Source organism: Poromitra crassiceps (genome assembly GCF_964638095.1).
Source record: "Poromitra crassiceps genome assembly, chromosome: 30".
NCBI lineage: Eukaryota > Metazoa > Chordata > Actinopteri > Beryciformes > Melamphaidae > Poromitra > Poromitra crassiceps.
In genome coordinates, this window is record NC_139652.1 from 3,546,799 (window position 1) to 3,571,302 (window position 24,504).

The window sequence follows — 24,504 nt, forward strand, 5'->3', positions numbered from 1 at the left end:
TAGAAACTCAATCTCCTTGATGGTCTCAGTTGCTGACGTAGGTCAGATGTTATAGACTGTTTCATAAGCAGGTCAAAGTCCTCCGAGCTGCCTGATGGGACTCTGCCCTGGAGCAGATCAACAGGAATATGAATGGAATATTCTAAAGCATTGGTTCCCAAACTGTGGTCCGCGGGGCTCCTCCGCCTGGTGGTCCGCCAGAGAATTGCAAAAATAAAATAAAATAAAATAAGTAAATAAATAAATAAATACATAAATAAATAAATAAATAAATATATATGTGTGTGTGTGTATATATATATATATATATATATATTTTTTTTTTACAGATTGGGCCGATTTTCGGAAATGTTTCAAAGTTTTGAACATTTACTTTCAGAGGCTGCAGCAGACTCAGTTTTAAAGCCAGAGTGAAGTTTCTGGTATCCTATGAAACTATGAAGACGTAATGAATCAATTTGTACCAAACATGTCATGCTAGTTTGTCAGGAAGATGGCTAAATAACACTCCAAAGTGACACAAACAACACTCTTTTTCACAGCCTAATGCTGGCAGGTGTGTGTGTGTCTGTCTCCGTTTTGAACCAGCTAGTAGCCTTATATTGTCATTTAGCCTTTCTACTGCTATTGCATGGTTAGATCAGCTAATTGTATTTTATTGTGCGGTGGGGTGGGGTGTGTGGGGGGGGGGGGGGGTTGGTATATGCAGTGGAAGTGGTCCCTGGGAAAGTTGGTTTTGTACGTAGTGGTATTTGGACGGAAAGGTTTGGGAACACCCCAGCAACTGATGTAAACACCTGAATCCAAATAGTTTGATTTAGATTAAAGGTCAATAGTCGGATTATTACAGTCCAAGTAAACGTACTCATGATCTTGCCAATAAGGAACTAACTTTCTTTCTTGAATAACGTGTTCTTTCTTCTGTTTGTGTCTCCTCCCACCGGCCAGCCGCTGAAGCAGGTAAGCAGCAGGCAGAGAAGGAGCAGCAGGCAGAGGAGGAGCAGAGTAAAGCGTGGAGAGGAGAGGGGAGGAGGGGAGGCGGCCAGACGGCGGCCCAGGCCAGAGAAGCGTCTCCGGGAGACAATGCACCGACGCCGGGCTCGGGCCCCGAAACATCCACCTCCACGGCTCCTGGAGGAACCATCACGGCTCCTGGAGGAAGCACCACGGCTCCTGGAGGAACCACCACGGCTCCTGGAGGAAGCACCACGGCTGGACTAAAGCCCCTGTGCTTTAGTCCTGGAGGAAGCACCACGGCTGGACTAAAGCCCCTGTGCTTTAGTCCAGCCGCCCTGGAGGAAGCCCCGCTGACCTCGCCATGCCAAGACAAGCCCCCCAGCACAACCCCGCCCCTAACCATAGACACGCCCCCGGTGGCCCCGCCTCCCCGAGAGAAGAGGCCCAGCACAACGCCAGGCACGGCCGATCCACAGGGGAGGGGAGAGAGGGTCTTTAAAGGCCACATAGTCAAGGCAGAGCCACCGGACCAAAGAACTGAAACACCCCCTCTCTGAATAACACACACACACACACACGTGTACGCACACACACACACACACACACACACACACACACACACACACACACACACAATGGACTAACCCGAGGAGAGACGACCTAGGAGGGGAGTAAAGGGAGGGGTCTGTGACATCACTGAGATCAGAAGCTGGGGAGGGTAACCACGATGGTAGCATGTAGGGAGGCACCATATAGATTTTTTTGCTGATATGCCGATATTTTATTTTTTAACTTTTGGCTGACCAGAGGAGGGCGCTAGTGCAGCGACAGAGGACTACATACTGTACTGTATACCTCACCGGCTTCCCACCCGCAGACACGGCCAATCGCGTCTGTAGGAACGTCTGACCAAGCCGGACGTACCGCTGCCGGGAATTGAACCCGGGTCGTCTCCACGGAGTGGGTCCAAAGTCTGTCCCATAAAGTAAGAAGGTCCCAGGTTCGAGGTGCCCTCTTGACCCGTTCACCCCCCCCCCCCCCCCCAACAAAAAGGATTGCATTTTCCAACACGTTTGTGAGTGTCGCTCATCAGCGTCTCCACACAACATGGCACTTTGTTCTCTGCTTCAGGTGTTCCCGTAGACAACCAGCAACGTGTCACCAATCCTACACTCACGATGGAATCAATCAAACGGGGTCATCTCCATCACAACAGAGGCGGAGCCGTAGACGGTGGAAAAGTGTGGACGTCACCCATTGGCTTTTGGACTCCTGTTTTGAAGTCTAGATTATGGGAGTGTGGTCGTCGCCATCTTGGGGTGCGAAACGGCACGAGACCAGGGGTTTTCCAGAGCTGCTATTGGTCCGTTTCTATCGTCTTATTTGACTCTAAAGGGGCGTGTTATATAAAAATTCACACCCCGTACAGTTGTTATGATAGGTGATGATAGCTATAGAGACCAAAAGTGTTTTTTGAACCAGACTGTAAACATGTTTAATTCTGTTGTAAAGGCATTTTGACATGGGGTCTATGGGGGATTGACTCATTTTTCTTATTTTTTTGTTGTTGTCTCAAGTGGCCATTCGAGGAACTACTACAGTCTCCTCTGTCCAATGCCTGAGCTTGCCGCCTGGGTGGAGCACACTGATCAGCCAGCACATGTATGGATCTCAGCCTAATATTAGTAGCGCATGTTGTGTTGAAAAGTCACGCGAGAATGTTCTCTAAAACAAACGCTCCCCCAGTTGGGCTCCCTGTGATGTCACTGACCGTCTCATCCCGGGGGAGAGTTTATTTTCTACCGTCATGTCTATCTTTGCCTTGCACGCCAGCTGGAATATGTACAAAATACATAAAGGGAACAAAAAAAAAAAACTAACAAAACAACAGAAATTATCAGCAAAATGTTTTAAAAAGGGTGTAATTCCATACCTATACTTGTTAATAATTAATAAAAAGTTGATTGAGTTGTGTCATAATTCGTCCTCTTGTTTGTGTTTGTGTGTGTGTGTGTGTGTGTGTGGGGGTTGCAAATAGTGCGATTAAGCTTACAAGCAAGGTTATTATAGTTATAAAACTAGAATTGAAAAAACATGAAATAAACTGAAATAAAAAATAAGCTTTACAAAAAAACGATAACTGAAACAGTATTGTGTGTTTACAAAACTAACTAAAATAAAATAGAATTGAAGAGAATATGTCCTTAGTTTCAGTCTTTGTCAGTTTACAGTATTTCATACATAATAAGCCTATTATTTTGAGTGGAGATTAAATCTATTTTCCTAGATCCATCATCTTTTATGACCTTTTGAATCTCACCCCTGACAAAGGGGCAAAAAAGACTAAAACCTAAAACTAACACTGAAACTAATGAAAACTAAACTAAAACTAAGCATTTTTAAAAACTAAAAAATCAAACCCACCTTAGAAACTAATGAAAACTAAACTGAAATTGAAAACAAAAAGTCAAAACTAATAAAAATAAAAATGAATGAAAAAAATCCAAAACTATTATAACCTTGCTTACACTCTACCTGAAGACTGACATATGGGGCAGGGTCATTAGCTATAGAAAGAAGGCATGATGCTGTTGAAATCAACACATATCATAATCCAAACCTTTTTTATTACATGAAAATATTAACAATTGGCACTTAATTAACTGTAGTAAAATCAACATTTGAATCTTGTAAAAACAAAACAAAATCAGTCCATGAATCCAGACCAAACCACACGGTGATACATAAGACAGCAGTCGTCGTTCAAGCAATACCTTGATCTTTTTTAAATGGAGCTGTTATTAGGGCACCCATTCATTTCAATGGTGAATGACAAAATGCTATTTCTTGGGTAGTTAAGGGACAAATGCTGAAAAACGGATTCAATGACACAAGCATAGAAAAATAAACATTCTCCTTGACAAAGCAAGGCCCAGGGGTAGACAGAGCAACACACAACCCAACCCATTACAACCTACAACATGTCACTTCATAGAAGGTGGAACTAAACCCAAATCTGTGCCAAGCCTGCCATCTAGTGGTAAAAAGCATGCTACTGAAATGACCATCCGCTATAGAGAGGCACCGCTTACTTCCTGCTTCAGCACTGTACCAGAGATTTTCATCCGCCCTTTATTTTCCCATACACATTTCGTAAAATCCGTATAAAAATAGTTTGACTGGTTCAAAGAAAATATTTTTTCAATGTTTTTTTTTTTGGTCCGAGTGAAATGTATCTATGGTCTCTCCCGATTCTAGCATTAGCTGAACCGTTTGGTTCAACGAAGTACAACTATTTTATAAGCATTTTACGAAATGTCTATGGGAAAATAAACGGCGGATGACAATCTCTGGTACAGTGCTGAAGCAGGAAGTGACGTTCCACTTTGCCTCTCTATTGGCTGGTCTGCCAGGTCACGTGACGTCACACTCCAAAGAGTACACCAGCTAGAGACAAAGATGAGGAAAGAACAGACGGCCGTTTCAGTAGCATGCTTGTTACCACTAGATGGCAGGCTTTGTTTTCGTGTTTAGTTACTGGAAGTCAGGGGTTCTTAAAGCAAGGTTTCTGCTGGGGCACGATGAGTTAGGTGATATGATGCTATTTGGTCTGATTCTCAATAGGTTTAAAGCCAGAGAGTGAGCTTTCTGAAACTAGCAGAGCTAAGGCATCGATTGCTACCAACCATGTCACGCTAGCTTGTCGAGAAGGCGGCTAAATAACGCTCCAAAGTTAGGTGACATTTTGGTGAGGGAAAACCCATTTTTCCACAGCCTAATGTTGGCAGGTATGGTGTGTGTGTGTGTGTGTGTAAACGCTGTATAAACTCCTCACATGATTCACAGCATGACTTTTAGTCAGAGGCCGTTAAATAAAGGTTTTGGAATTATTTCGGGTTCAATTGATTCTTGGGCGGCTCTCAGTCCAGTGTGGGGTCCCTAAACAAAGACACTAAAATGTAATATCAAATCAAATAACCTTGAGAAGTGAGCCCAGACATACATACATACATGTATATATATACTGTATATATGTATATATATACTGTATATATGTATATATATCTATATACCGTATATCTCTCTTCAAATAACAAAACGTATTAAATTTCCATTTTGCCCACATCTGTATATATAAGTTGTACGTATATATTATGCACAATGCAAATTCAAAAGCACATTTCAGCTAGCTAAAGCAACTCAAAACCAGTCACCCAGGAATTTGTGAATCTGTAAAACCCATAAATATGACAAGAACCGACACAAATGTAATCATTTGTCATTCTTATTTGTCACGACAGTTAGCCTACAAAGACCTGGAGTAACCGGCTAACAGTATCTAGCATTTGTTTAATTGTCTCATTTCACCCACAGTGACATTGTAATCCACCCAAAATAAATTGGAATATAAACAAATCGATACGCCATCAAAAAAGTATATACCTTAACAACCCTGTGAATTAAGATACGATCGTTCACTAGGATTCTGTAATGATTGCTTACCAATCTGACTATCCAACCCTTCCAAACCCTCTGCTCCACTCCTCTGGGCTCAGCCCGATAAAACCTCAGCCACCTCAATCACCCATGAAGACAATGTAGACCAGGGGGTGTCAAGTATTATATGGCCCGCGGGCCAGAACCGGCCCCCAAAAGTGACTTTGCAAAATCTGAAAATTGCATTAAAAAAAGTTTTTTTTTTTTAAACCAATTGTTTATTGGTTTAATAAAGACAATTAGCACAGTACAATTGTCCAGGGTCTATAGTAGCCTAAACGTGTCCAGCAATTGTTTTCTGGAATGTGGAAAAATTGAGATATATATCATATAAAATCGCACTTATTTTTTCTGAAGACATCCCAGGCTGTTGACCATCTGTGTTGTAAATGGATGGTCCACTGACTGAGCATCTTTTTAAAATGTACCTGGACTTCTTTGCACTGAAAGAAACAGGAAGATTTGGTGTGTTGTTGGTGCTCTCTCTAGACTGTATTCCATCTCAAGCAGGTGATCAGGAGAAAAGCAACTAAAAGCAGCAATTTAGGGGAAATTGGAATCTCCATAAGAAATAAATAAGACTTGTGCGTGAAAAACCCACTACCTTAAACCCTGTGTGTGTGTGTGTGGGGGGGGGGGCACAGTTGTGTCCTTGTCCAAAATGATTCAGTCAAATCAAGTCACTGGTGGCGACTGATTTGAAATCGGTGGTAAAATCAACAGACAATCTGAAGCAATCTTCAACATAGAGGAGGAAAAAAAGGGGAGCAGCGAGAGACAAGAGAGTGTAAAAGAAAGAGAGCCCTGAAGATAATAAACACCACTTTGGAAGTTATCAAATATAAATTAAGGCCTCGAGGAAAAAAGCCAAAATCTTGCATATATCCATCATATTCCTGCCTCCAACTGCCTGTCTGTCTCATGTCGTCTCTTGGCGGGAGTGTTGACTGTTGCCAGACTAGAGAGTCAGAGAGCTACAGACGCGTAGAGCAAGGAACCTCAAAACAAAGGATAAGACAGTGGCGTTCCAATGCTGCATTGGGCCCAGTAGGCCAGTTGTATTGAAGTGAATGAGGCGGGCAGAGTAAGTCCCACTATAAACCATCATGTGTGTCATTTCACCTTTCATTGGAAAATGCTGCCACCAGATTAAAGACAACACATTACATGATGCTGACTGATGTTTTTCATCCAAATGTGTGTGTTTGTTTTCCTTATTATTGGTCTCCACACAGACCGTGGCTCTGTTAGGGTTAGATACTTACTCTGTTAGATAGATTAGCTACAGTAGCTACATCATGATACAAACAGACCGTGGCTCAGCTCTGTTAGATAGATTAGCTACAGTAGCTACATCATGATACAAACAGACCGTGGCTCTGTTAGATAGATTAGCTACAGTAACTACATGATGATACAAACAACATCAAGTAATGTGTTGTCTTTAATCTGTTTCAAGCTTTTTTCATTCAAAAGGTGAAAGGACACGTATGATGGTTTCTATGGACTTACCCTGCCTGCCCCATTCACTTCAATAGAAATGGCCCCAAAGTCTGGGCCCAATGCAAAATCCCAACCCTGTGAATTGAGTGATGTCCTATCCTTCTTTTTTAGGGTCCTTGGCATAGAGAGGGAAGAGTCCTCCCATGGTTGCACCGCCCCTGAGAGGCCACTGTCACCCCCGAGCCAGTGTCCCGCTGCATTCACGTCACATGACCCGGTGTCCCGCTGCATTCACGTCACATGACCCGGTGTCCTGCTGCATTCATGTCACATGACCCGGTGTCCTGCTGCATTCACGTCACATGACCCGGTGTCCTGCTGCATTCATGTCACATGACCCGGTGTCCTGCTGCATTCACGTCACATGACCCGGTGTCCTGCTGCATTCACGTCACATGACCCGGTGTCCTGCTGCATTCACGTCACATGACCCGGTGTCCTGCTGCATTCACGTCACATGACCCGGTGTCCTGCTGCATTCACGTCACATGACCCGGTGTCCTGCTGCATTCACGTCACATGACCCGGTGTCCTGCTGCATTCACGTCACATGACCCGGTGTCCCGCTGCATTCACGTCACATGACCCGGTGTCCCGCTGCATTCACATCACATGACCCGGTGTCCCGCTGCATTCACGTCACATGACCCGGTGTCCTGCTGCATTCACGTCACATGACCCGGTGTCCTGCTGCATTCACGTCACATGACCCGGTGTCCTGCTGCATTCACATCATGTCACATGACCCGGTGTCCCGCTGCATTCACATCACGTCACATGACCCGTGTCCCGCTGCATTCACGTCACATGACCCGGTGTCCCGCTGCATTCACATCACGTCACATGACCCGGTGTCCCGCTGCATTCACGTCACATGACCCGTTGTCCCGCTGCATTCATGTTACATGGGAAGAAGCCATTTTGGTGGTTGCCAAATGACGTGAACGTAACGTTGTGTTGTGGTTTGAGCATCGTGGATGAGTCAATGACATCAACAGGCGGTCAGGTCAAATTCTATTTGTATGTTGCTCTTTTGCTCTTTTGCTGTGTTCTCAATTTAGACAGTTCTGGTCCCGCCTCCTCGGTATGATGACATCATTTCCTGGGCCTTTTCCCATTGGTTTGTATGTATGCTGGGAGTGAAATGATTGGCCGGCCGGGGATTCTCGCCTTGTAACATGTGAGTCTGGGTCCCATCAGCAGAAACTGTGACAGGGCTCTAACTGCCCTGGTAGCATTAGGTCCACCCAGGCAGGACGGTCCACTGCTAGAGGGTGGTCCACCCAGGCAGGAGGGCCCACTGCTAGAGGGTGGTCCACCCAGGCAGGAGGGCCCACTGCTAGAGGGTGGTCCACCCAGGCAGGAGGGCCCACTGCTAGAGGGTGGTCCACCCAGGCAGGAGGGTCCACTGCTAGAGGGTGGTCCACCCAGGCAGGACGGCCCACTGCTAGAGGGTGGTCCACCCAGGCAGGACGGTCCACTGCTAGAGGGTGGTCCACCCAGGCAGGACAGCCCACTGCTAGAGGGTGGTCCACCCAGGCAGGACGGTCCACTGCTAGAGGGTGGTCCACCCAGGCAGGACGGCCCACTGCTAGAGGGTGGCCAGTACCCTGAAGAAGGAGATGATGAGGACGCAGAAGGACTGTCCCACACCGAAAACAAGCGCCTCCAGGGAGATCATCCTCTTCCCTGCTGCCTTGTACACACCGGCTATGGCTGCACCTGCACACACACACGTACACACGTGCACACACACACACACACACACACACACACACACACACACACACACACACACACACACACACACACAAACAACATCAAGAAAAATATCTCTGTTCTAGAATGAGGCAATAAACCTAGAGACATCATTGACACTCTGTGTTTAGCTGAAATATAGCCGTGTGCAGCTGGAACTTCAAGTTCAAGTTCATTTCCTGTCTGCTTTCACAGAAATGTGTTGTAATGTGCAACAAGTGCCAACATACAAAAAGAATAAGAACAAGAAGAATAAAAAATAGATATACAAAAAGATAAAAGACACATGGGCACATACAGACTTAAAGCTGCAGCAATATATAGTCCTAAAACCAAAACCAAAATATAGAATATAAAAGATAAGGACAGCATTAAATCCACCTGGAATTTGTAAAACAAGTCCAGCCTATCATTACCATTAAATAGGCTACCCCCTCAGATCAGAGTATTTCTGGGCTGGCCCCATAAGCCCTCAATCTCCTCATACGCTGCTGAACTTTGGCACAAACATAATCCACCTGGATAGACCAGCCCAGGATGTGGTCCACCTGCACACCCAGGTCTTTGTAGGATTCCACCTGTGTTATAGGTGTGTTGTGGATTAGGCATGAAACCATAACCGGCTTTAAGGATAACTGTGATCAAATTCCCGACGATGCGTTCACTGTACCGGATTGTTCACATATCCGTTTTCATAGCATGACAAACAGCCAGCCAGACAGGCAGACACACGAGACTTACTGGTGAGGACTCCTCCACACACTGGTCCCAGTATGCCCATGAGCAGGATGGCGATGGGCATGAGGCGGGCCAGCTTGTGCTGGCGCAGGGTGGCCAGGGCCAGCAGAGCTGCTGGGAGGTGGAAGACCAGGGAGGAGACGGCTGCCCAGAGGAAAACGCCATACCACATCTCTGTACACACACACAGACACAGGTTCAAACCCTCCATACCACATCTCTGTACACACACAGACACAGGTTCAAACTAGAGATGCGCAGGCCGCAGTTTATAACCACCCTGACCGCGGATATCATTTTAGCACCCCTACCTATACTACTACACGCCACGACAGGAACCTTGGGAGTTTGAGTATTTCATGACATGTTTTGCTTCCCAGGTGCGCTGGATTTGATCGCTGTGCCGACCGTATCCGTGTGACTGCTGCAATGTTGTTTGCTCGCCGCGTGCAAGCGGTGCACCATGATAGTGAGATCAAACACACCCTGCTGTATATTCGGCACAGGCTGTGGAAAGACTGCTTTTAAATGGTTGTTCCACGCAGAAATATCATTTTAACATCCCCGCCTAAACTACTGGCTTCCGCAGGGAGATTATTATATCTTCGGATCTGCGATCGGACGTCAGAAACGGGTAGGAGAGTGTTTTGAACTCTTGACCCCCTATCCCATTTCCTTATGGAATGCTGTGACGCTAGTGCAACGGAGAACAACGGAACATATTATATGAGGCTAGTGTTTGTTTACCCTCCTTTGACATGTCAAAAATGGCTGCTGTGAAAAGGATCTGTACTGAGTTTACTCTTTGCAAATTCCCTCTACACAAGCAACGGGCATCATAAGCCATGTTTTCAGTATGTGTAAAGTGAAACATAATGTAAAGTAAAAAGCCAAAATGAAAGCATGCAAGGCAAACTTATTTCAGATCCAGATCTCGGGTAGAGTTTCCATTGCACATACTTTTAAATTAAAATAAAGCACTTTCCTTTATTGTCCATAGCTTTGTAGAGGCTCATTAAAATGACATAAATAAAGCAACAATCATGTTGGAGCAGGAAGTCAGCTTAATAATAGTGACTGCAACCAAAACAAGACAGGGCCAAACTATAGCGTCAACATAATGATTCATGTTATACCGTTATTAGAGAAATAAGAATTAGCCTACCTGAGAAGTCAGCAGCTAACATGCTAACAGCATTAGCCTACCTAAGAAGTCAGCAGCTAACAGCATTAGCCTACCTGAGAAGTGGCTGAGAGGTGTCAGCAGCAGCTAACATGCTAAATTAGCCTACCTGAGAAGTCAGCAGCGAACATGCTAACAGCATTAGCCTACCTGAGAAGTGGCTGAGAGGTGTCAGCAGCAGCTAACATGCTAAATTAGCCTACCTAAGAAGTCAGCAGCGAACATGCTAACAGCATTAGCCTACCTGAGAAGTGGCTGAGAGGTGTCAGCAGCAGCTAACATGCTAAATTAGCCTACCTAAGAAGTCAGCAGCGAACATGCTAACAGCATTAGCCTACCTGAGAAGTCGCTGAGAGAGGTGTCGTTGCCTTTAGTGCCACTCTTCCTCGGCACTAAGTTCAGGCTGAGGATCTGCTGGACGAAGCCGATCTCGTTGTACCTGTCCTGCATGTCTGAGCCACAGCCTGGACCATGCAGGAGGGAAACACGGCTAAGAAACATGTAGGAACCATGAGAGTCGAGAGACTCAACGTTGGCGGCGCTAAGCTAGCTAGCTAGCTAGCCTAGCATCTGTCAATCATTGGGCAGACCTGGCCAATCCCAGCGCTTGACTGCTGCGTAGGCGGGCGCAGGGCGTGGTCGACGCGACAGGCACATACGTCACAGAATGCTGCATTCTCGTCCTCTGGGAAAGATCCCCACCAGCTTCAAAAGGATACGAAGAAAAAATAAAATAAAATAAATAAGCAACTTAAATAATAATTGATCAAAAAAAATATCCACACCAACTTTACTGACAGAAGCACGAGAGAGCCAAAGTCACGCCCTCTTCTGGTTTAGGCTGAAGACATTTTGTCGTAAAATGCTTATAAAATAGTGTTCCTTGGTGAAACCAAGCTATTTTTGCTATATTTAGATCAGGAGACCATATCACATTTCATTCCGACAACAACTTAAAATAAATTTGCGGGTTGAAAAAAAACATTTTAGACTTGTTTAAAAATGTTTTGGTCAGAGTGTTTGACCCATTTGACCAAGTAAAACTCGGTAGACCTCCCTTGGTTCCGATGCCTAATAACCCGGAAGAGGGCGTCACTTTTGCTCTCTCTAGCGAACGATTTTGGCCATGTGAGCTTGCCGTAGTTGCTGCAGGAAGTGAGGTAACTAGCTAGGTAGCTAGCTTAGCTAGCTGTTCCCATGTAAAACAAGACCGACAGGCTAACTGAGCTGTTCCACACGCTGAATGTTGGCTGCAACAGAATTAAATAATTTTAGGTTTGACTTTTGAGCTCGTGTGTTTGAAGCAGAAGCTGTGAGGTGTAGGTTGTGAAAACAGCACAGCACTAACGTGAGGAGAGACAGCGGTGTTGTGCAGCCCAGCTCCATCATTTAGCGTTGTTGTAACGTGAACGTGTTTGTGCTGTAAACAAGTGATGGACTACTCTGACTTTGATTCTGACGGCTATTCATCTAATGACGATCAAGACTACGTCCCCGGCTCAGGTGAGCTCTATAGACGGGTTTAACTTGACAACAAAAACATTCTAAATTGAACCCCAGCTCACTTCCTGTTGCAGTGTTTACTATGGACAGAAAAGGGGAAAAAATCATTCGGTAAAAACCGTCTATATGGCATATCTTCCACGTTGCAGAAATGAGTGTATGTTGATGTTACATTTATGTTGTGTATTAAAAACAGATATAACATTTTAAAAAACAGATATAACGTTGCCCTGCGTATCAGCAACAACAGTGATTCCAAACGTGGGGTCCGGGGACCACCATGGGGTCCTTGAGGAGGTCCCAGGGGCTCACAAACTGAAGCATTTTTATACTTCAGCATATTTACTTTAGAAGACGTGAAGAATGTCTGTTGTGTTCATACTCTCTCTGTTATCCCTCTACCTACAAATACAGTCATGGAGTTCTGGACTAAAATCTGACAATACAAAATATTGTCAGATTTGGTTCGACAAATGTCCTCAAATGGGGGTCCGTGCCTCTAATGTGGAATAAAGTAGGATCCTTGATATGAAAACGATTGAGAATCACTGTCATAGAACCTCGGACCAAACATTACAGTCGTGTGGCAAATTCGGCATGCTACTGATCCAGCAAGCAAGCAAGCATTTTATTTTAATAAAATGTCAAAGTATTGGTTCATGCTGTTCTCTACTGGCCCCGCCGTGTATTCTGGTGGGAGAAGTTTGGAGCTATCACTGGCTAACCAAAGGTAAAATGTTTGATTTTAATGAAGTAGCTGCGGTTTGGTGGTTTGAGTGTAGGCCGAATAGACAGTTTTAACTTCACAACAATAACAACCGTCACAACCCACCTGAATATCCGGTTTACTTCCTGTATACATAGCTGAGCGCAGGCTGATATTCGGCTCATATTAAATGTTGACGTTAGGCCGTGTCTCCGACAGACACATTAAAACAAGGTAGCCTATTTCGGTCTTTATGTCTTGTAGTAGTTAGTAGTTGTTGTTGTTGATAGTTGCCATAACAACCACCCCTGTCGGAAAGACGTGCACACGCTGGGTAGGAAGACTCAGGTAGGAGCCGGCTTTTAGACCTAGACGTGAAAATGGCACAGTGTAAAATGGGAAATGCGTGACGTTCGCCGGGCGCTAATGTGCTCAGTATGAGCGAGAAGCGCCCGGCTAGCGGGGTAAGGTCAGACAGACATACAGCAGTTACGCTTGCTAGCCTGCATGAAAGACGCCAGTGTGTTTATATTTTTAATAATAGTCACATCTATGGTTTATAACGCTGCCACTAATCAGAGGCAGAGAGGGCCAGGGGCGGGTTATGCCTTCGCCATCATCCGAAAAAAATATCGCTTCCGGTAAGCTAGCTAGCTAGCTAATGTTAGCTGCTGGTTGGTTGGCTAACTAGCGAATGTTAGCCGTTAGCTAACATTAACACATTAACTAGACAAACACAGACATGCAGAGCTCCAAAAACAGAGCAATTCGTGATTTTGTTACTGTAGTTTCTGCAGAGTAACGTCCATGTACCTTTATGGATTGCACAGGGTTGGTATTGCAAAGGGATCTGACGGATAGTGCAGTAACAGTCAGCAGCTATGATAGCAGAGCCACTGGGGGGAGGAAGTCGGGGGGAGGAAGTCCATATATGGTCCATCCGGTCATGGGGCACAGCGATTGGCTGGCTCAGATTCAAATCTGAGTCAGCCAATCGCGTTGTCCGGCGCTGTCTGACCAGAGGAGAGGAGAGGGGGAGAGGGGAGAGGAGGGCAGAACCAGAGGAGAGGGGGAGAGGGGGGGAGAGAAGAGGAGAGGAGGGGAGAACCAGAGGATAGGGGGAGAGAAGGAGAGGGGGAGAGGAGAGGGGAGGAGGGGAGAGGAGAGGGGGAGAGGCGAGAGGAGGGCAGAACCAGAGGAGAGGGGGAGAGGAGGAGAGGAGGGGAGAACCAGACGAGAGGGGGAGAGAGGGGGAGAAGAGGAGGGGGAGAGGGGGAGGGGAGAGAAGAGGGGAGAGGAGGGCAGAACCAGAGGAGAGGGGGAGAGGAGGAGAGAGGTTGGTATTTCAGAGGGATCTGACGGATAGTGCAGTAACAGTCAGCAGCTATGATAGCAGAGCCACTGGGGGGAGGAAGTCGGGGGGAGGAAGTCCATATATGGTCCATCCGGTCATGGGGCACAGCGATTGGCTGGCTCAGATTCAAATCTGAGTCAGCCAATCGCGTTGTCCGGCGCTGTTTAGGACCGTGTATAAAAGGCCACCGCTGACCGGGGTGGGTGGGGGGAACCAGAGGAGAGGGGAGGAGGGGAGAACCAGAGGAGAGGGGGAGAGAAGGGGAGAAGAGGAGAGGGGAGGAGGGGAGGGGAGAGGGGAGGAGGGGAGAGGAGGGCAGGACCAGAGGAGAGGGGGAGAGGGGAGCAGGGGAGGGGGAGAGGGGGGAGAGGGGAGGGGAGAGGAGGGCAGAACCAGAGGAGAGCGGGAGAGGAGGAGAGAGGGGGGGGGAGGAGGAGAGGGGGAGAGAAGAGGAGGGGAGAGGAGAGGAGGGGAGAACCAGAGGAGAGGGGGAGAGAGGGGGAGAGGAGAAGAGGAGAGGGAGGGGAGAGGGGGAGAAGAGGAGAGAGGGGGAGAGGAGGGCAGAACCAGAGGAGGGGAGGAGAGGGGGAGAAGAGAGGGGGAGAGAAGAGGAGGGGAGAACCAGAGGAGAAGGGGAGAGGGGGAGGAGGGGAGAGGGAGAGGGGGGGAGAGGAGAGAGGGGGAGAAGAGGAGGGGAGAGGGGGAGAGGAGGGGAGTGGAGAGGAGGAGAGGAGAGGAGAGAGGGGGAGAAGAGGAGGGGAGAGAAGGGGAGGAGGGGAGAGGAGAGGAGGAGGGGAGAGGAGAGGAGAGGAGGATGGGAGAGGAGAGGGGGAGAAGAGGAGGGGAGAGAGGGAGGGGAGAAGAGGAGAGAGGGGGAGAGGCCAGCAGTCAGCAGCTATGATAGCATGAGCCACTCGGGGGGGAGGAAGTCCATGGGTGACCGGGGTGGGTGGGGGGAACCAGAGGAGAGGGGGAGAGGGGGAGAAGATGGGGGGGGAGAGGAGGGGAGGATGGGAGAGGAGAGGGGGAGAAGAGGAGGGGAGAGAGGGAGAGGAGAGGATGGGAGAGGAGAGGGGGAGAGGAGGGGAGAGGAGGCGAGAGGAGAGGAGGGGAGAGAGGGAGGGGAGAAGAGGAGGGGAGAGAGAGAGGGAGGGGAGAAGAGGAGAGAGGGGGAGAGGCCAGCAGGCAGCAGCTATGATAGCACGAGCCACTCGGGGGGGAGGAAGTCCATATATGGTCCATCCGGTCATGGGGCACAGCGATTGGCTGGCTCAGATTCAAATCTGAGTCAGCCAATCGCGTTGTCCTGCGCTGTTTGGAACCGTGTATAAAAGGCCACCGCTGACCGGGGTGGGTGGGGGGAACCAGAGGAGAGGGGGAGAGGAGAGGAGAGGAGAGGGGGGAGAGGAGTGGAGAGGAGGAGAGGAGGGGAGAGGGAGAGGAGGGGAGAAGAGGAGAGGAGAGGGGGAGAAGAGGGGAGAGAGGGAGAGGAGAGGAGGGGAGAGAGGGAGAGGAGAGAGGGGGAGAGGCCAGCAGTCAGCAGTCAGCAGCTATGATAGCACGAGCCACTCGGGGGGAGGAAGTCCATATATGGTCCATCCGGTCATGGGGCACAGCGATTGGCTGGCTCAGATTCAAATCTGAGTCAGCCAATCGCGTTGTCCTGCGCTGTTTGGGACCGTGTATAAAAGGCGACCGCTGACCGGGGTGGGTGGGGGGAACCAGAGGAGAGGGGGAGAGGGGAGAGGAGGGGAGAAGCAGAGGAGAGGGGGAGGGGAGAACCGAGGGAGAGGAGGGGAGAGCGGGAGAAGAGAGGGGAAGAGGAGGGGAGGGGGGAGGAGAGAGGAGAGGAGAGGGGGAGAGAAGAGGAGGGGAGAGGAGAGAGGGGAGAGAAGAGGAGGGGAGAGGGGGAGAAGAGAGGGGAGGGGGGAGGAGAGAGGGGGAGAAGAGTAGGGGAGAGGGGGAGAGGAGAGGAGAAGAGGAGAGGAGAGGAGAGGGGGAGAGGAGAGGAGAGGAGAGGGGGAGAGAAGAGGAGAGAGGGGGAGAGGGGAGAGGAGAAGAGGAGAGGAGAGAAGAGGAGAGAGGGGAGAAGAGGAGAGAAGAGGGGGGAAGAAGAGGAGGGGAGGGAGAGGAGAGGGGGAGAGAAGAGGAGAGGGGGAGAGGAGAGGAGAGAGGGAGAGAGGAGGAGAGGGGAGGAGAGGAGAGGAGAGGAGAGGAGAGGAGAGGAGAGGAGAGGAGAGGAGAGGAGAGGAGGAGAGCGCGGCCAGCGGCACCACCCCGCTGGGCACAGTCACCCAGGCTAAGTGCCCCTCTGCTGGGCAGACACCCAGGGCAGCCACTCCCACCACCAGGTGGACCAGGTGCATGGCGTGACGCAGTAAACAAACTCATGTTTCCCTCGTCACCAGTCATGCTGGACATCAGTACAAGTGTGAGATCCCTCTCATTCCCGCAAATATGTAACGTAGCCTATGTAAATACAGTGTTGTGTAGTGGACAGGTCCGCCCATAAGGGGGGGTAAAGGGGTAAGCTTCGAGGGGCGTCGCCACTAGGGGGGGGCGCTGGAGCCAGGCAATTTTTTTTTTTTTTTTTAACACTAAAATATATCTCCCATCCTGAAAATGCGGCAACTAAATTATTTTTTTGCAAGGAGTCGAACAAATACACAAAACACAGCAGCAGTAACAAGGCATGCTTGGGCAGGAGTGCTCCTGTGGAAAATAGTGCCATTCTGATGTAATCCCCCATCCGACCAGTGCAGTGAGAGGCAGCAATGTGCCGCAAGGCATCTAGTCTGCCGGAAAGCCAAAAGAAGAAGAAGAAGAACAAGGCAGGCTTGGGGCAGACCATTTTGCTTGGGGCAGCAGCACAGGCACCATTTATGGTGTAACACACAACACAGACAGGTGATAGCAAACAAAACAAGACCGGTGATGGCAAAATGCCAGGAGCAAAACAAAAGTCAGGATGCCAAAATCGCAAAGCAAAACAAAAAGCAGGAGCAGGCAAAGGCTTTAGACCCAAATAATAATCTGTTAAACTTTTTTCAGTCAGCTCTGAAAGCTGCAGCGTTGATATGAGTAAAGCGCGTGCGGGGGGGGGGCGGGCCATAGTGGCTGGACCCCTCCAGGGGCACTGCCATCTCTCTGGGCGGCCCTGGTAGTGGAAGCGATCATCTTGCTCTATAATGACCAGAATGGGTGTTGTTCAAACTGAACATTTATTTCTTCAACATGCTGCAGCAGAAAGGGCCATAAATAGCTGACACTATTTTCGTAGTTAAGCTATGAAGTAGCCTACTTCCCCCTGCAGCATCGTGACATTGAATGAAAGTATAGGCTATAATGGCTTGTTTGAGATGACTTCTGGCTTGCCTGGGAAGCAGGCGAGAGCAGCCGAGTGCAGTCAGCCAATTAGAGGCAGAGAGGGGCGGGTCATGCCTTCGCCTAGCCTTCACCATCATGGGAAAAAAAAGATTGCGTCCCGGAGCTAGCCTGAGAGGCTAATAAAAGCTACATGTTACAGAGTAAGCTGACTATCAGTACGTTATTGCACGCATAGGCCTATCTTTACATTTAAACGTTTACATAGCAAAAATTAAAAATAGAAATAGAAGTAGGCTATGTCAGTGTTTTCCCCTGAATAGCTGAGAAAGTGGACACTGTCAATAGTTAGCACTGTGAAGCTGATACAATTCAGGTGGCGGTAATGCAACATTTAAGGAATAAATAAAACACAGAAGAAGAAGCTGAGAAAAAGGAAGTGCTGTGGGGTTGCAGCTGGTGAAAACCGTCTATAGAAGAGGAGGGAATGCTATTGAATCCTAAAAGCTCTTCAGTCAAAGTTGACAAAGTGTGTACGTCTGCATGTGAAGAAGCATGCAGCTTCAGGATTTTTGATTGAGATTGGTGTGGCTTTCTCTCCATATCAGTTCTCACCAAAACGTATCCCCTGATATCCATTACATTTGTGAAGTAAGTGGAACAATAACTGATGCGATAATGAGATTTAACGTTATGTTGCTAAAGTATCAGAAAGTATCGTATAGTATAAAATTGGCCCTGAATGCTATAGGGCTTCCACATTGATTTCTGTGAAGTTTTCCTTGATCTTTGATCATAATCATAATGATCATAATGATCATAATGATGATCATAATGATGATCAACACTACACGCTGAGGTTTGAACTCACATAGGCAGAGGATTCAGAATTTGACATCACATAATAAATCTACCCACCTGACATCATGCTTCTCTCAGATGATAACCTCAGTAATCTACCCACCTGACATCATGCTTCTCTCAGATGATAACCTCAGTAATCTACCCACCTGACATCATGCTTCTCTCAGATGATAACCTCAGTAATCTACCCACCTGACATCATGCTTCTCTCAGATGATAACCTCAGCGAGGATGACATCAACGAGTGTGAGAAGGAAGACCCCCTGGACGAGAATGACGGTGTGTCGCACGCTGATGATGTCACCAAAAAGACGGCCAAGAAGAGGAAAGGTGACATGATCAGCATGAGGTGGGAAGTGACCTTATGATATATAAATTACATGGTGTGATATAGGCTAACTAGCAGGGATGGTGGGTGGCGGTCGGGCTGCGCGGTGCTGGGTGGTGGGTGGTGGGTGGAGGTCCTGCTGGAAGGCATCGGGCCTGTTTTGTGGGGCTCTGGTAGTGCTCCTCCTCGCGCAGGGAGGTGGATGCCGGTCCTACTGCTGGGTTGGTGCTCTTCTGCGGCCCTGTCCAGCTCTCCTCGTGTGGAGGCTGCTCTCTTTAGTGTCTCCTCCGTGCTCTTGGGACTTTTGCTGGGGGGTGCTGGACTGCCTGTGGTTGGGCTGTCCAGCCAATATCAATCTGTCCTTCCTAAATGGACAGATTGATATCCATGAAGTTTGACTGACTTGGTGTTATACTGTGACCATTATTAAGTGTCCCCTTATATTCTTTGATCAGTGAATATATATATATATATGAATATATATATATATATATATATATATATATATATATATATATATATATATATATATATATACTGTATATGCATGCATGCATGCAGTCCTATCCAAAATAGAGCTGCAACGATTAATCGATCGACAGAGAATTAATCGACAACTATTTTGATAATCGATTAATCGTTTTGAGTACAATTTTAAGAGCAAAGGTCTAAATTCTCTGATTCCAGCTTCTTAAATGTGAATATTTTCTGGTCTCTTTACTCCTGTATGACAGTAAACTGATATTATCTTTGAGTTGTGGACAAAGCAAGACATTAAGGGCATCGTCTTGGGCTTTGGGAAACACTGATCGTCATTTGCTACCATTTTCTGAAATTGTATAGGCCAAACAACTAATCGATTAATTGATTATGAAAATAATCGTTAGTTGCAGTCCTAATCCAAAACTTCAAAAGTCTCTTCATATCTTGAAAATTAATTATCAATGGTACCGAGCCAAAGCCAAAGCCACAAAACAAATTGAACGCCTAGTACGACATGTATTTACCATTTGCCACACAGAATTTCAGATTACGGTACTTTTTTCTTGGGGGGATGGCTGCACATCGCATGGATATATTCAATTCAAACTTTATTTCAGACTTCTAAGAGTCCACAGAAGTAAAAATGAACTAGTAGATTAGATGAAACAACAGTCATTCAATTAAAAAAAAGTAGTGTATATGAATGTAATGCAACAGCTTGCAATTGAAAAAATATATATATACTTTTCTTTTTTTACATTCACTCTGCATCCTAACTATTTAGGACTAGTTATTTGTCTCATTAAAACATTGGTAAAAAAAAGTAAATAAGACAATTTATTAACTCAACCACATGAGCAGAGTGCAATTATCAAGCCAGCTAAATGAGTTAGAATTTCCTACAGTTAGTTTAAACCTCTCACAGCCCCTTGTTGCAAAAGTGTGTTTCACACCAGCACACTCCAAGCCGATTTAAATCAATAAATAAATAATACACGCGATATACGCACGGCAGGCACACTGCAGAAGAAACCACTACACCTGTGACAATATGGCTGACACTGCAAAAAGTGTAAGAATAAGTTAACAGCAAGGAAGCAAAACTGTAATGAGGGCCCTGGACCACTGCACCTGTGTTACTTCCTGCCTTTTAGACACAAAATGAGTGAATTGGGTGGGAAGTGAAAAAAGCGAATTTATTGTAACAGAAAATAGACAGTTTGAGTGAGGCAGTGCTGGATGCATTTAGGCTACTTGTGTCTTGTGTATATAATATCAATATTACAATGATAGATTACTACAGTATTTATTATATAAGATTGTAACTGGACTACAATGGACGTGTGAGGCAGAGAGAGAGAGACCTTCGAAGCAGGAAACAGAGATATTACTCTTGGGGTTGATGCAGGTAAACAGCGCATTTTTTCTCACAGACTTTTCTTTGCGTCTTCCACAGAAGTCCGATTTTCTGAGGAGAAAGATCATAGTGCCTCAATTATCAGATATTAAGAAGAGATGAAAGAAATACCGGTTGTGCTACTAAGAACAATCTAAATGTGTTCGTTCTGCTAAGAAGTTTGATGGAGCGGAAAATAAATTAGTTGAAATATTGTTAATGAATTTACAGTTTTTATTTTTAATTTAAACTCATCTTGGCAGCGGAGCTTTTCATCCAGGCTGAGGCCTTGTCAACTCGTCGAGGAAGCGCAGCCGGAGCTTGTCAGTCATAATCCAGTCCCATTGGCTCACGTGAGCATGGGTGCCCGGCCAATCCCGGCGCTTGACTGCTGCGTAGGCGGGCGCAGGGCGTGGTCTTCTGAAATCTGCAGTGTGTTCCTTAATGACCCATAGCGAACAATCTGATGAAGCCAACATGCGAAACGCGTAGTTCAGCTTTTCTTCTTCTTTTCGTTTAGTAATTAAATAAAGAGTGTCTATCCTATCCTGGTGTGCGCTGGAGAATTTGGAAAAACTCAAATGGCTTTCACATCCTATGTTACATTATGGCCATTCTGTTGCTAACGGTGTTGTGACACTCCCTGTAGAAAGAGGAAAAAGGGTGGTCTGAAGCTAGAGGAGAAGGATGGAGGAGGAGGAGCAGAGGAAGAGCAGCCACACGAGGAGCTACAGACCGAGGAGACGAGCAGGGAGAGAGCCGAGCGCCGAGGCGTCACGCAGAAGAAGACAGAAGACGACCTGTGGGCCAGCTTCCTGAAGGACGTGGGATCCAAACCCAAAGCCTCCGTACCCTCTCCACAGTCTAGCAGCACCCACAAGGTACTAGGGATGTCACGATACTAGAATTTCTACTTCGATACCGATACCCAGGAAAATATCGATACTCATCTTGATACCATTTTCGATACCACGCGGTATCGAAAAATAAACAAAGACAGATATAGCCTAAGCCTATATCAATTGTTTTTAAGCTCAATAAACACAGATTTAATATGTGTCCTGAGTTTATCCCACTTGTCCTGTATTTGAAATCGTAAAGGACACGTTGTCCTGCAGCTGTTTTGTCTAGCGGAAACCCTGATCATCATACCACAGCAGATTACCCCTGCTCTAGTCATCAGCCTATCACAACACAGCAGATTACCCCTGCTCTAGTCATCAGCCTATCATAACACAGCAGATTACCCCTGCTCTAGTCATCAGCCTATCACAACACAGCAGATTACCCCTGCTCTAGTCATCAGCCTATCATAACACAGCAGATTACCCCTGCTCTAGTCATCAGCCTATCACAACACAGCAGATTACCCGTGCTCTAGTCATCAGCCTATCATAACACAGCAGATTACCCCTGCTCTAGTCATCAGCCTATCAGAATACATTGAACTTGTTGAAGCAAAAGATATCCACCAATGACAGGGAGGGAGAAATCAGTGGTATGTTTGATTTTTCATTAAGAGAAAGCACTGCTGATATTGATACAGATGCAAATGAGTATTGTATCTGTTTCACATTTTTAGTATTGATACTTATCGATACTATCGATACCTGTTGCAAATGAGTATTGTATCCGTTTCAAATTTTTTGTATTGACTTTTATCGCTACTATCGATACTTTTGACAACCCTACAAGGTACATAGAGCAGGCCAGTACTTCACCAAGTGTGGGTGTAAGACTTGCAAGCCCAGGGAGCGAAACATGACGGGCGTCAAGTTCTGTGCTTTAGCGTTAAATACAATCTGTCTCTCTTGTTCTGTCTTCCAGGCCGATTCTCCAGTATCGAATGTGTCTCTGCCGTGTGCAGGAACGAAAGCGCCACAGCCTGCTAAGATCACCATCACCAAGGTGTTTGACTTCGCTGGAGAGGAAGTCAGGTATGGCTTTTCTTCCTCTTTTTTTTTCTCTCTCTGATTTTCTCCCATTTTCTCCACAATTGTACTTGTCCAATTCCCCCCCGCTGTCCCGGCCGTTGCTCCACCCCCTCTGCTAATCTGTGGAGAGTTGTAGACTAGCACATGCTTCCTCCAATGCATGTACAGTCGCCAGCCGCTTCTTTTCACCTGACAGCGAGGAGTTTCACCAGCAGGACATAGTACGTGAGAGGATATCCCACTGGCTTCCCACCCGCAGTTATGGCCAAATTGTCTGGACAAGCTGGAAGTGCCGCTGCCGGGAATTGAACCCGCGTCTCCGTGGTCGGCGAGTGCTTCAGGGATGCAAACTTAGTTTTGGGATCGTAAAGGTAGGTACTTTGAAAAAAGAGATACTTCTCAGGCTTGACTCCCTGTAAAATCATACTTTCTGCTCGACGGTAGACTGCTACCTTTTCTATTCGCCTTTAAAAACCATTGAATTTAATATTCTCAAATTAAGGCCTAAAAAGTATTGCGTTTAGTCTTACATTTGTCGCTTTGTAGAGACAGACAATTTTTTATTTTAGCCGAAATAAACGTGACAGCTAGCCAGGCTGCAGTGTTTGGCTTGCAAGTCTTAGACCCAATGTGCACCAGATGCGGTACGGCTCCGTGCAGATCCGGTAAAATGGCTGGAACAGACTCAATGTAAATAGATGCGTGATACATGCGTCAGGCTAGTGTACATTAGCCCTTAAGGAAAGAGCAGGACAGGCCAAACACTGCCTGGTACAACCCCAACACTAGATGGGGCTAGAGCTCCATGATCAAATCCATGTGGGAGTTTGACTCTGTCAGTATGAACGATTGTAATAGTACGTTATTGCAGCAATGTAATCAATTCAAAGCTTTAGTTGAAACAGTGCCTCAGCTCTGTCATTATTTCCTAAGCCAGCTGAATGGGTGAGGATGGCTCTTCTTCATCAGAACAGATTTAGCAGCAGCAGCACCATAATGCTGTGAAATGTTTTCTCCTCTCTTAACTAAAGGGTGTGTTGGAGGGAAAGTCATCAGGGGAAACGACTGGGTGGTATGAAAGGGGACAGGCGCCCCCTGTTGTCCACACTTGGTGACACTGTTGGGAATTGAAAGGCCCCTCAGACGTGGAGTCAGGAAGTGTATTTTGGTGGAGTGAATCGGGAAAAGGCGTAGACGTTCACTACAGAAACACACTAACAAGGAGTTCTCATTTGGACACTTGGCCTGTAAAAATGATTCAGGGGTTTTCAAAGTCTGAGACTGTGGGCCTCCCTCTGCCTCTCCTTAATGTACTTGCTTAGTGTCACTGAGTTTGTGGATGCCTGTGGGATCATGAGTTTGTGGATGTCTGTGGGATCATGAGTTTGTGGATGTCTGTGGGATCATGAGTTTGTGGATGTCTGTGGGATCATGATTGCCAAAAAAGTATATGCACTGTATCTCTGAAGCATCAGGGTCCTGACAAGACCTAGTAGGTCGATACGCACAGTGTAGGAATTTAGCCAGGGGCAAAAATGCCCCCAAGAGATCTCAGAATGCCCCTAAAAACCATCATCCAGGGGCAAAAATTGACCCATGATGTCTATAATTTTATTTTCATTCAATTCATTTAATATACATCTCTAACACACACTCAGAAGAAGATGAAGAAAACACACTCACACAGTGTGCTGTTATCCACACTACACTTTAGCAACTTTATGCACTAATTACTTTTTTCAACTGCCCCCCAAATTGTGGAAATGCCCCCATTTTTTAGACTGTGGTGCAAATTTTGCACCCAAAATATTGTTTACATTTCCTACCCCGGATACACGTTGGTCTGTTTATTTGCCTTGTGCTCCATAATTAAATATATATGTATTTTTCACTTGAAGGGGTGCCTTAGTTTTATTCCATGGTAGTCTGCATCAAAACCTGGGGACCTATTACAAACGGAGAGATGTTTGGATAGC

The 24,504-nt window shown here is 46.6% G+C and overlaps 3 protein-coding genes across 3 annotated transcripts in view; 2 read left to right on the top strand and 1 right to left on the bottom strand.

The window, feature by feature from the left end:
- carmil2 (capping protein regulator and myosin 1 linker 2) overlaps window positions 1-2,871 on the top strand; it is a gene marked incomplete at its 5' end in the record, with an annotated part of 82,099 nt that extends 79,228 nt beyond the window's left edge. Inside the window, one exon of the mRNA XM_083663281.1 lies at window positions 949-2,871. Coding sequence (XP_083519407.1) covers window positions 949-1,514 — 566 coding nt within the window. The 3' untranslated portion in view covers window positions 1,515-2,871. The remainder of the gene's footprint in view (window positions 1-948) is intronic.
- A 699-nt stretch (window positions 2,872-3,570) lies between these two features.
- tmem170a (transmembrane protein 170A) lies at window positions 3,571-11,119 on the bottom strand. Its single transcript, XM_083663129.1, has 3 exons — window positions 10,975-11,119; window positions 9,457-9,627; window positions 3,571-8,679 (listed from the first exon to the last, which is right to left on the bottom strand). The coding sequence occupies exons 1-3, from the start codon at window positions 11,084-11,086 to the stop codon at window positions 8,549-8,551; spliced, it is 414 nt and encodes a 137-aa protein (XP_083519255.1). The 5' UTR covers window positions 11,087-11,119; the 3' UTR covers window positions 3,571-8,548.
- Window positions 11,120-11,843: 724 nt separating this feature from the next.
- Window positions 11,844-24,504, top strand: part of cfdp1 (craniofacial development protein 1) — a 39,892-nt gene continuing 27,231 nt past the window's right edge. The window contains exons 1-4 of the mRNA XM_083663251.1: window positions 11,844-12,139; window positions 18,601-18,736; window positions 21,244-21,475; window positions 22,422-22,531. Coding sequence (XP_083519377.1) covers window positions 12,070-12,139; window positions 18,601-18,736; window positions 21,244-21,475; window positions 22,422-22,531 — 548 coding nt within the window. The 5' untranslated portion in view covers window positions 11,844-12,069. The remainder of the gene's footprint in view (window positions 12,140-18,600; window positions 18,737-21,243; window positions 21,476-22,421; window positions 22,532-24,504) is intronic.

What these genes read in the sequence shown, in the direction of transcription:
- tmem170a (XM_083663129.1), bottom strand. Translation starts at nt 11,086, where the DNA reads ATGCAGGACAGGTACAACGAGATCGGCTTCGTCCAGCAGATCCTCAGC. An exon ending in CTCTCTCAGCGACTTCTCAG is followed by an intron (nt 9,628 to 10,974) that starts GTAGGCTAATGC and finishes GTGTGTGTACAG; the next exon opens with AGATGTGGTATGGCGTTTTC. An exon ending in GTGTGGAGGAGTCCTCACCA is followed by an intron (nt 8,680 to 9,456) that starts GTAAGTCTCGTG and finishes GTGTGTGTGCAG; the next exon opens with GTGCAGCCATAGCCGGTGTG.